The sequence below is a fragment of the Rhincodon typus genome, chromosome 28 (genome assembly GCF_021869965.1).
Source record: "Rhincodon typus isolate 14 chromosome 28, sRhiTyp1.1, whole genome shotgun sequence".
Classification (NCBI taxonomy): domain Eukaryota; kingdom Metazoa; phylum Chordata; class Chondrichthyes; order Orectolobiformes; family Rhincodontidae; genus Rhincodon; species Rhincodon typus.
Window position 1 is genome coordinate 31897422 of NC_063359.1, and position 13148 is coordinate 31910569.

General features: G+C 37.0%; 1 protein-coding gene across 2 annotated transcripts in view; it reads left to right on the plus strand.

Annotated features, from left to right (window-relative positions):
- LOC109936100 overlaps positions 1-7879 on the plus strand; it is a 129346-nt gene extending 121467 nt beyond the window's left edge. For both annotated transcript variants that reach the window (XM_048613611.1, XM_048613612.1), the window contains 2 exons: positions 125-238; positions 1724-7879. In XM_048613611.1, the coding sequence (XP_048469568.1) occupies positions 125-238; positions 1724-1842 (233 nt within the window). In that variant the 3' untranslated portion in view covers positions 1843-7879. The remainder of the gene's footprint in view (positions 1-124; positions 239-1723) is intronic.
- Positions 7880-13148: the final 5269 nt, after the last annotated feature.

Here is a 13148-nt window from a genome sequence, read left to right on the forward strand (position 1 = left end):
TTTCTACTTAACGGTTTGAATCTGATATATATGTGTCTCTTTAGAAGACCAGAATATTTTGCTTTAGTCTGGTGTAGTTTAAATTTTGTAACCTGATTCTAATTGAGCCATTGTTATGTTTTAGATCCTCCTGTGTTCCAGGGATTGGGAATGTCAGCTGCATTAGGAATTGCATTTGGTGCATTTGTCATTGGAGCATTACTGATTGCAGCTCTGTGGTATATCTATTCACACACTCGTGAGTACCAACTTAGATTTATTATTAATACTATAGATATTGATAATTTGATATTTTACCGATAGTTTTTACTCTCAATTTGCCGCACTCCCTCTCTGATTTTCAGATACTAAAAACCAGATTTTCAAAGGCTGTTGGAGCAGCACTGGTGGCGGATTAGCCAGGAATTTCCCACTACCAGCTGGAAAGTTGATTTGATTTGGTAGAATAACGTGCCCCATATCATTTTCGAGGAGGACAGGTCTGAAAAGCCACCTGCCTACAAGTAGCAGGTTGCAAATGAAGATAAATATAACAGTGTCCTCACCAACTGAAATTTACAGCCAAAATCTGGGCTCCCTATGATCACCAAAATATGGCCAATCAGAGGAGACCGCCTCCTCATGGCAGACTGGAAGGTGATTGCTCCAGCAGACTTTTTAAATCCCCAACTGTTACAATATAACCAACTAAGCTGTATCCTCAAGCTGCTCTGTGGAGGGTTACCCCTTCATTGAGGCTGGCCTGTCAGTTGTAGGCTCTTTCTATTTTCATATTTCAAAAAAAGTGATCAGAGCTTATCTATGGTTGGAGCCACATTCATTCTGTCCTGTCTACATTGGCAGCTCTTGACTCAGATGTGTCACTATTGGAGGGCATCCAGTTGGCTCTCCAGCCCATGTGCATCATCCTTAATTCGATGGCGACAATTACCTCTGACCACTAATTGGCCTCCCACTTGACAATCCCATCAGCGAGCTACATCGGAATCTGGACGTTCTCTGTGTTGTCTTTCCAAGGACATTGATGTGGCCACTTTTGAAGTACTGTATACAGCACAGTGTACAGTTTCTGGTCGTCCTGCTATAGGAAGGAAATTATTAAATTGAAGAGGGCTCAGAAAAGATTTACCAGGATGTTGCTGGGACTGGAGGGTTATATCATCCATCACTTTTGCCCAGATTCCAGTTTGTGTTCCACAGTGGGTTTCCTTCCCACACTGGGTTTCTTTCCATTTAATTTATTTTAATCATATATTGTTTAACCTCTTTCAAAGTTATTTTTTTAAGAACTGTTAGTACTTTTGAGGCCTCAGCTATAACCAGTCACATCCCTTTAAATTTCAATTAAACTTTACTGTATTGTCTGTTCCCTTTTCAACTAAAGCTAACTTATTGCGCCAGATATTGTTGCTGAAGTGGATGATTATATTAAAAAAGACTTAAGCTCACTTCACTAAATTTATGCATAATCAGCTTAATATGAAGTTGGCTAGGTTTACATTTATAGCTGGGTATTAAGTCAAAACCAAACTGCAGAAGCCATTTTATTAAGCTTACTAGTAATGTTTGTATGTATTTATGAATGAATGTTAGGTTAAATTAGCACTGGTCACAACTTTTATGGAGATGAATAAGGAAGCACTGTAAATGTGTATGCAGGTCTATGACACTGTTGTGCTGATGAAATTTGATTACTAGTTTATTACCTATTTCTACCTTGTAGGTCCTTCTGAAAAGAAGCAGCCTGTTTTCACTAATCCACCTACATCTGAGAACAGCAGCACCAATCACAGCATTAGTAGCACCCAAAGTACCCCATGTTCTACAAGCAGCGTTGCATAGCCATCATCTACAATGATTTCACAATACTGACTAGTTAAAATATGTTGTTATATGACAACTGCCTTTTTTTTTGCAAAATTCTGAGTAACCTATGGTGAATACAACGGTAAAACATCTTTGAAAGTGATTTAACAGCTGCAAAGAAAACCCATTTTCAAAAAGAGAAATGACTTGTGGCATTACAGTTCACCAACTGCAACTCCAGTAGCAGATCTGCCTAATAGGTGCCAGGCATCTAGAGAATAACATTGTCAGACAGTGACTACAATGCAGGTGATGCCTTAAACAACAAGGGTAAAAGTCTGATTTCTCACTATTGTTTGAAGATAAGGCTAGAATTAGCCATGAATATTCAGGTATTTGTGTATTTTTAATATTTAAGTACTGGTTTAATATTTTATGCAAGGGTTTAATAACTTTTTTCACTTTCTCTCATGAGAGATTATTGATGGTAATGTAAGCTATACGGGTGTGCTTTGTCATCAGTGGGTGACAGTATTCACTCCTATGTGGAATGCAGCCATAACCAGCCAAAACAAGAAATTGAGCAATTATGACTTAAAGGGTGATTCCACAATCCTGTCGAATTGTGCCCAATAGACTTTGATAGGACTTCACTTGAGAGAACTGAAGCTGCTGTTTTTGTGGCTTACGTCTTTGTCCCATGCCCATTTCAGTACAATTGCCCACGAGGAGAATAAAATCACAATTTTTATCAAGATATCAACTGAATTTAACTAATGGAAAATTTTGCACCCTGCACACAAATTGCAGTGTCACTGGTGGTAACATTCTTTTTTAAAAAGGGAAAATTGAAGATCGTGATGAACTAAGTAACAATTAGAAAAAAGCTGACTTATTAAAGTATGTTACAGGGAACCAAGAAAAGGTAAACCACTTCTACAGATTTTTACATTGTGCCTTTTCTGTAAAAGCAAATCATGAATACAGTTTGACTACAGAATTATTAAACGTACACTGCCAGGAATCCTACTGAATGTCCTAGAATCATCATTTTGAGTCCCCATAAGCCACAAAACAAACTCCCAAGTGAGTACTGTATCTATGTGGCCTTTAGAGATGATTATTAAAGAGATTACAGTTCTAAGTGCTGTGTTTACCAGAATTTAAACTCCTACCCAACAGCTGTTTGAGTCAGTTCACTGCTGGCCAATGAAAGGGAAAGTCCATGTCTAATGACACAGTTGGCTTTCAGTTGAATTGTACCTCAACCTAATTTCCAACCATTACGATTATCGATATCAATTGGAAAGGACACTGTACCAGTCCATTTTATTTGTAAACTTATTATGTAAGGATATGTTGTGTTAAAGTTACTGTAGAAATGCATGTTTTTCATGTTTGGCCATAGAGTAGAAAATAAAAATTAAAGTAAAATGATATGACAAGGTGTAGAGCTGGATGAACACAGCAGGCCAAGCAGCATCAGAGGAGCAGGAAAGCTGCGTTTCGGGTCTGGGCCCTTCTTCAGAAATGCACTCTACTAAATGCACTTTTCTGAAGAAGAGTCCAGACCCGAAACGTCAGCTTTCCTGCTCCTCTGATGGTCATTGGCCTGCTGTGTTCATCCAACTCTACACCTTGTTATCTCAGATTATCCAGCATCGGCAGTTCCTACTATCTCTTAAAGTAAAATGATTGTTTTTAGAAAGAAAGGGATTTTCTTGTTGAAAAATTAATGAAGGGAAAATCAAGACCCATTCACCCATCCTCTGCAATCTCTCCCAGCCCTACAACTGTATCAAAATTGTATATTTGCCCACCTTTGATACTTTCTGGACTCACTCTTCCTCACCATTGCAGGAATTTATTTTTTCTGGTCAGGCTCAACCCTATATAGTGCTGTCCTTTAAATCTGTCCCTCACTGTCTCCTCCTCTTAAGGCAAGTATTAAAGACTACTTTGCACTTTCTTCCAGCACCACCTCCTTTGTCTCTTTGTCAATTTTTGTTTGATTTGTGTTCTTATGAATGCTTTGATACATTGTATTAAACTAAAAATTTTATACAAATGTGTGATGTAGAGGAACTGTGACCAAGCTGAAGTAGCATCCACTAGAACCTTCATAGTAGTGTGAATTAAAACTAGAATAAATATGACTTCGGATTCATCCTGTTAGTTCGAGGGGATTTTGTAGGAAATATGTTGAGAAATTGTTACCATTTAAGGGCACTCTGACCATCATATTCCAAAGTAGAGTGCATAAGATCCCTACATATATCACCATGTGCATAAAAGGACTGCTTCAATGCTGCCTGGAATAGTCATAGTCAGTATTGCAATGCCAGTCCCATTTGCTGATGTTGGGGGATAGACTGTGCTTAACAATAATAGTCTTTCGTTTTCTCTTACTGATCTGACACCATCTCCACTAGTGGACTTTTCCTGAGTTGTAGCAGTCAAAATTCCCATCTGACCGTATTCTGCTTCCTCACCTTTTGTTCACAATGTATCATGAACAACGTGCGGGAACAATATTCAGATGAGCTAACTTTGTTTTATCAGGCCTCACCATATCCCACAATGTTATAAGAACACAAATGAAAATATTAAATGAGATGAACTGTAAATCCCAATAATTAACTTTGCCTCATTTGAGAGAGTAATTGAGTCCTGTAACAGATCTGGATATTTCTGATGTTGTATAATCTTGTTCACATTACTTACTAAATTGAAATAGTGTTAAAATGAAATGAACATTTAGAGGCTAAGTATTTCTCCAGCTATTCCTTTACAGCTGTGTTTTAAGACAATTGAGTTAAATTATTTTGTTGTCTTGCCTTTTGGATTAATTTTTAAGATGCACAAAACCATGTACACAAGAAAATATGCAAACAGCCATTTTGAATCATTCAGTTATAATGTACAGTTTAACTACCAGAGATTTGAGTTGTATTGACACTTCAAATTGAAAGGACTTTATTTTAACGTTCTTTAGCACCTAATGGTGATCACTGTGAACTGACATTGAGATTAATGCACTATTAATACGTCATACCATATTAACAAACAACCAACAAAGTCAGAGCTTTCAGTATTGTTCAAAAGAGGAAAGCTAGAAAACAATTTACAAGGCTTGAAGGAATAGACTAAATCGAGTGGCAATCGGATCTCTTGAGTTTAGGAGTTAAAATGTATAAATTGTAAGGGGAAGGAAAGAGATTTTGGATACAGAATTTGTACAAATGTACCATTATGGTCCAACATTGGAAATAGTATATAATTCAATTTACAAATGAAATAGAATTATGTTAGTGAAGATACAGTAATAAACTGGCTAGGAAAGGTATAAATCAGGATTTAAAAAGGGTATATTATCAAACAAAGTTTCTGTAAGTACACTAATCAGAACATCATGAGAAGGACCAGTTTCATTTATGAATTCTGATTTAACATTGGCTTTTTTGGGTCAAAGGGAAATGGACCTTTTATGATCTTATTAAATGACCTGTGACTCTTCTGTTCATTATTTAGATTGTTCACCTCAGAAATTCATTTTTATTCATGAATTTAAGTATTGAAGTAAGAACTATGTTTGTTTTCTGTACATTTTATACTGAGTTTTTGTTTTGATAAAGTTGCTTAATCTTTACTATGTTTGTGAGAACAAAAAGGCTGATTTTTTTAAAACTCTCATTCATCCTTATATGTTCAGAATTCCAACTGAAAATTTCATCTACCCCTATCCCCCTTTGAGACATTAGTTGTGTTCTTTTATGTTGATTACTAGTGGTATTAGTTTTTGCCACTATAACCGACCCTTCTAATCGGCTGTGTTTTATGGTGCCAGTAGGTTCGTTCTGTATATTTCCAGTTTTGGAACAAGTATATTTAAGTCCTCTTTTAAAAGGAAGAGAACTGTATGATTCAAGAATCTTTTTAAAACAAAAAGATAATAGCTTGCGTAGAAATTCATCTCACTAATGTATTATAAATCATAACTATCAATATGCTTTGAGTAACCTGTTATCTTTTTAAATCATGTCTGGTTCCCAAATACTCTACAGTTTTATTTGTCTTAAGTCAGTTTTACAGCATGGAAAAAAAGCCCTTGAACCACTGTGTCCATGCTGGTCTTCTCTTTAATCCCATTTCCCAGCATTTAGCCGATAGCTTTGTATGCTATGGCATTTCAGTTGTTCGACTAAATATTAACATGTGAAGGTTCTCACTTCTGCCACCCTTTCAGGCAGTGGGTTCCAGATACCAACCACCCTCTAGGTGGGGGTTTCTTCAAAATGCCTCTAAATCTCTTCCCCTTACTTTAAATCTATGTCCGTTGGTCGTTGACCCCCTCTACTAAGTAGAAATGTTTATTTCTTTCTATCTTATCTATGCCTTTCATAATTTTGTACACCTTAATCCAGTCTCATTTCAGCCTTTGCTGCTCTAAGGAGAACAACCGCAGCCTACCTAGTCTCTTTCTTTAAAAAAAAGCTAGAACTCTTAACTTTCTTTTGATGCAGTTTACATTGGAGAAAAACAACTTGCCTATTAGCTCTCCACTTTGTGTTGATGTTACTTTCATCAGCCTTTCTTAGATACTAGCAAGCTTCCTTCAGGGTTATCTGCTGTTCAGACTGGCTTGATCTCTCAATCTTACTTTGTTGTTTATTGATTTAAAAATGTTGTTATTCATGTTACTTGAACTTCATCATTCTTCAATATTCCTACAAAATTTTATAATGTACTAACATGTTATAAGTTTCTACTTTTCCTTTTAAGTGACTGATTGTGAAACCTACTTTACATAGAATTTACAACACAGAATTAGGCCAGTTAGCGGGCCTGGCCTTTGCTGACATTTTATGCTCCACACACACCACCTCCCACCTCTTAATTATTTTTGATTTCTCTTGTGTGTTTACCTAGTTTCTCCTTAAATACAAAATGCTACTTGCCTCAACTAACAGTCTTTGGATGAAGAAGGTTCTCCTGAATTCCCAGTGAATTTCCCTGTGCAGTAACTACTGTTTTACTTAGCTATATTTGTGGTCTGTCCCACAACCAAACATAGCTACCCTGTCAAGTCTCTTGAATACTTTTACAGCATTAGGTTCTAGAGCAAACAGCAGTTATTATATAGATCCCGAGGGCATCCTAGTAAACAGGAGGCTGAGTTTCACAATATTTTTGTCTATGGTGTTTTTTCCTTTGATTGTAAAAACTTTTTTTCAATATCAGCATTTATCATTAAACTGAACTTTTTAAACTACATTCGCACTGCTGGTAACTATTAGCAATTTGGAAGTGTAAATCATATTTTCCTAGGTAAATGGGTGAAGTGAAATGTCAAAGCAACTTATGATGATTCTTAATGGTTATACAAAAATTAATATTTTAGTACTTAAGATAAATTTCTTAATCCATTCCATTATTACCACTTTGAGAATTCTGAAAAGTTGTAGCATTAGATTTGTATCTTTGCAAAATTTAAAGATTTGTGTGCCTTCCAGCAAAATATTCAAGTCAATTTTGATTTTTGATTGTTAATTGAAAATAAATATATTGAGTCTCCCCCCTTTAGATGTATTCGAGAATAGCAAATGTTATGCTGTCACCTGAAGCATTTTTATTAAAATACTTCTAAATTGCATGTTTGATGTCAACTAAATAGGTTAAAAGTTTGAAAACTGAGTATGTTGAAGGATGTACTCTTTTAATCAAAGCATGTGTTGACTTACAGCATCTTCAGTGCCAGAATATTCATTCAAACTATTGTACTCCTTATTGGAAAATCTGAAATGTTCTTGTTCTTATATAAATTGTATTGTTTTATGGAAGCTCTAATTCTACTTCTGTATGTATTTTCTTAAATTACAAATGCTTTTAATGTCTTCGAAGAAGACAGTTATTGACCTGTATCAGTCTTGTATGAGATATGTATATTATTGTCTATATTATAAAGTTTATTTTAGAGTTATTCATAATCTCAGAACAATTAATCATGTAAACTTACCAAAATCCTTTTAATTCATGTAAACCATTATTAAAACATTAAAAAAATAGAACTGAATGGAAAGTTTTGCTGAAGATCAAGTACTCATTTAAGTGCACCAGATATTCAACCTAGAATTTGAATTTGAACAAGTGTCACACCTCACTGGGTTAGTAAAGATTTTTAAAAATAAGTAAATTCTCTAACTTACCTGACTTTTACACCTAGGCTAACAAAACATAAACCAGGTTTCAACTTATTGCAAGTAAACAGACCCTAGCTACAGGGTAAACAATTATGAATGATCAGCATAAATTCGACTAATTAAACTGATTCCCTTATATAGTCCCCTTGCACAAATGTGGAAAAATGATGTTATGGACAGAGAAAACTGGAAAAGCAGTTCAGTTATCTCAATTCACCGATTTGCTGAGTTGGTTCTTGTGCTGACCAGAACATTGCTTCTCAAGTGGTCTTTCTCCAGCTATTTTCACAGATTTGCACAAGGCGCAGATGACTGATTCACACTTGTAATTAAGTCTCTGACTTAAGAGTCATGGCTTATGCTAATTGCTGGAGGGGAAAAAAAAATATTTTCTACAGGCTTAAAGTAACTTTTAACTGCAAAAAAACAGCAAGAACTTCTGAGCTGGAGAGCTAGGGCCCCAACCTGTTTAGAGAAACAATCACATTGTGGTTGGCAGACTAATGACTTGTTCTTGATCAGCTACTTGTTGTCATCCAAAACTCCTTTGTATGTGACTTTTTGATGACACCAGCTTGTTTGTAAACCACATCTTGACTCCTGCTGGAACTTGTAGCTCTGTGAAACGTTTAAGGAGACTGTAAGGTTACCTGCTTTCAAAACTAGGCAGTAACCGTCCAGACATTCTTGGTTTCAAAAATGTTCTTTTCCCATTTCAGTTCACAGAAATGCAGAAAAACTGACATGTGAGAATAGGCAGGGAAATAGAGGGATATGGGCCACATGAAGGCAAAAGGTTAGTAGTTTAGAAAAGGTGTCATGTGTCAGCACAGGCTTGGGACGCCAAAGTGCCTGTTCCAGTGCTGTACTTTCATGTCATTACTATTTTTACACAAGGAAGGTTCCAAATTGTGGATAGTGGGAAATTAATGGTGAAAAGTAAATTAGCAATTGTTTTTCACCTGCTATATGTGACAATTTGGGTTTTTTGATGTTTTGTACCTTGTGCGGTACATGGCCAAAATGGATCACAAACCCTAAGTCTAGTAAGGGAAGAGGAACAAGTTGAAGCTACATAAAATTGTTAAAATTGCTTCAGTCAAGCACTTATCTTGCTCAATTTTTAAAATAGACCCCTAATCACAATAGATTTTATGCTGTTCTCAAAGCCCAGCTTTGCCAACATACTAATAATGAATATTATGCTTAATAAATGGGAATGTTTAAGTCAGTGTCAAGGACGAGACAGTTGATAAAGGCAAATCTTCAGCCTTTTATCCTTGCATTTAACTTTCAAAACTGAATATTTTGTAATAGTATGAAAAGTTCTGCATAATTAGATTTTCTACATGGAATAAAAGTGCAGAGTAATATGGCTCAGCAATGTAATAGTATTTCAGCCATGGTTACCAGATTATTTTATACACGATCTACATAGTCAATTTAATGTAGCTTGCTCTGATATTTCTTGATATTTGCTAGTTGATTTTGAGTAGACTATATAGATGTACGCAATTGCAAAACTGTAACAAACACTGAGAAACATTCACTGTTTCAAAAAACTGCAGTGACAATACACATGCATGTATGAGATTTGTACAGCAGTAGCAAACATCATTCTGTCCTGAAGTTTGCTTACATGTGTAATCTTATTAAGAACTTATTCAATTTTTTTTGCCACCCTTCCTCCAACCAAATTTTGTCTCTGCTTAGTTTGTCTAGTAGTTGCACTAATTCTGGTCAAATCTGTGACAACAAATCCATCGGTAAGGGTTTCAGTAGCAAGGGAAGCAAAAATATTGATTATCAGAACCTTATCACAGGATGAAATATAACACCAATGTTTAATTTCAGTAAATTACTAAGATGAGGCATTTGTGCTGAGGACTGAAAATAATGCTTTGCCTTCCAAATTTTTGTTGCAGGACTGAATGAACAATTTCCTTCATCTCAGAGAAGCAGTTTGACGATTTAAAAAGCATAGAGAAAATTATAACATTGAAACTAAGCTGTGTGCACAAGACAGGATGGCACTTTAAACAAGCATCTGTGAAGTTGTGGAGATTAGCGAGTTATCTTGGAATTTATCTTGCCTGTTCCTTAAATGTCAACCCATACAGTCAATAACCAACCCTCACGAGTTGGAGATGGCCTTGGCAGTCATCAGCTGCTGTTATTCCTCAAGAATGGCATACAGAGGTAAACTAGAGAAATTCTGAATATGTTGAGAGGATAGGATGCAAAGTGCAAACATTCATTCAAACTAGCACTGAGCAGCATTTGGGGTTTGTGTTTCGTTTCAGCAGAAAACTGGAAAAAGGTCAAAGCATGCAAATGTTTCCTTTGGGGAGGGTGAACTTCTTAAAGTTCTCAACTGCTACACCTTTGCCTGATTCAGGCAGAAAGGGTAAAGCTGTGTCTTTGGACAGGAATGACATAAAAGCAAGTTGCTAATTTCAGCCACCATCATTTGATAACAATAATTATTGATCACTTATGAAATTACTTGTCACGACTTCTGTGTATCCTTGCCTGATCCTAGAGCTGCATCTCCGACCACACATTTGGCAAGCGTTCTGGGGAGATGGAACTGGTCCTTGAAAATGTTGACAGTCTGATACCTGCCTGTCAACCTTACCATCATGGGTTGAGAACTCCTGCAACGACTGTTACAGACCAATTAGCCTAACCTCAGTAGTGGGCAAGATTTTGGAGTCCATTGTAAAGGATGAGATTTCTGAATATTTGGTTATGTATAGTAACATAGGGCAAAGTCAGCATGGTTTTGTCAAGGGGAGGTCATGCCTGACAAATCTGCTAGAATTCTTTAAGGAAGTAACGAGCAAGGTAGACCAAGGAGAACCAATGGATGTTATCTATCTGGACTTCAAGAAGGCCTTTGCTAAGGTGCTACACAGGAGGCTGCTGAGTAAGATAAGGGCCCACGGTGTTAGAGGTAAAATGCTAGCATGGATAGAAGATTGGCTGTCTGGCAGAAAGCAGAGAGTAGGGATAAAGGGGCCTTTCTCGCGATGGCAGCCGGTGACGAGTGGTGTTCTGCAAGGGTCGGTGCTGGGACCACAACTCTTCACTTTTTACATTATTGATCTAGATGAAGGAACTGTGGGCATTCTGGCCAAGTTTGCAGATGATACAAATATAGGTGGAGGGACAAGTAGTATTGAGGAAAACGAGGCTGCAGAAGGACTTGAGATAACAAGGTGTAGAGCTGGATGAACACAGCAGGCCAAGCAGCATCAGAGGAGTAGGAAGGCTGACATGTCAGGCCTACTTGGCCTGCTGTGTTCATCCAGCTCTACACCTTGTTATCTCAGATTCTCCAGCATCTGCAGTTCCTACTATCTCTGCAGAAGGACTTGGACAGGTTAGGAGAGCGGGCAAAGAAGTGGCAGATGGAGTACAACATGGGAAAGTGTAATGTCATGCACTTTGATAAGAAGAACAAAAGCATTGACTATTTTCTAACTGGGGAGAAAATTCAGAAGTCTAAAGTGCAGAGGATTGGGAGTTCTAGTCCAGGATTCTCTTAAGGTAAACTTGCAGGTTGAGTCAGTAGTCAGGAAGGCAAATGCAATGTTGGCATTTATTTTGAGAGGACTTGAATATAAGGTGCTTATCAGGCCACATTTGGAATATTGCATGCAGTTTTGGGCCCCATGTCTCAGGAAGGATGTACTGGCCCTGGAACGGGTTCAGGGGAGGTTCATGAGAATGGAAAGCTTAACATTTGAGGAATGTTTCAGGACTCTGGGACTGTACTCATTAGAGTTTAGAAGGATGAGGGGCGATCTAATTGAAACTAGACAAAGTGGATGTTGGGAAGATGCTTCCATCAGTAGGAGAGTCTAGGACCCAAGGGCACAGCCTTAGAGTAAAGGGAAGACCTTTTAGGACGGAGATAAGGAGAAACTTCTTCAGCCAGAGAGTGGTGAATCTATGGAATTCACTGCCACAGACGGCTGTGGAAGCCAGGTCATGGAGTACATTTAAAACCAATAGATAGGTTCTTGATTATCAAGGGTTACAGGGAGAAAGCAGGAGAATGGGGTTGAAGAACTTGTCAGCCATGATTGAATAGCAGAGCAGACTCAATGGGCCAAATGGCCTAATTTCTGCTCCTATGTCTTATGGTTATCGGTATCAGTGGAATACCCGAGCCTCTCCATGCATTAAGGTGACAATCCATGAAAAGCAATATAACAGCATCAGGTAAGTGGCACAGCTAAGCGAGAGAGAAAAAAGCAGCCTTGGAGGAGGTTTCCATTAAAGTTGCCACAAAGATTTTGGAATCAAACATAATAAGTGACAATTGTCAAATTACTGAAGTGCTGTAAAAGCAAGGAAATTCAGGACCGTAATTTATCTTTTGAGTTGAGCAAGTGTAAAATATGCACTGTTTTACATTAAAGCAGCATGAAAAAATTGTCATTTATTGCATATTTTGCAGCACAGTAAAACAATTTATAGCAAAATCAAAACCGCAATAAATTTAATTTTTCAATCATTTAGTTTAAAATAATTTAAACCAATTACATTATAAGCATCAAGTAACCAAAGTACAGCATTGAACTTGATTCATTTGGGTGAACTGAGTAGAAATTTGAATTAATACTTAAATCAAAAATAAATTAAACAATATCATCGTTTTAAAAAATTGCTGTGCAGAAATTTCCTTGGATAAATTGTTGCCATTGCTCCAAATCAAAAATTATGAAATACACAAATTAGAAGAAAATACAAACAATCCTGAGAGGAAAACTACAATAGTTTTTAAAAGTATTAAATATTAATTAAAAAGAAATCCTCATACTCCTTAACCATCCCCTCCCTACTCTTCCATGTTGAACATTCAATCTGCATCTTACAGCCACCCAGAGAATAGACATATTGTTATTAACTTATTAGTGGCAACACTCCATTGGGGTCACTGAAAATAGCTACTTAACATTAGAATCCACTGATATGAAAGCAAAGTATAAAACCAAAAATGGACAGCCTAGTGTGCACGGGTAGTAGGAACAGCAGATGCTGGAGAATCTGAGATAACAAGGTGTAAAGCTGGATGAACACAGCAGGCCAAGCAGCATCAGAGGAGCAGGAAGGCTGACGTTTTGGTCTGGA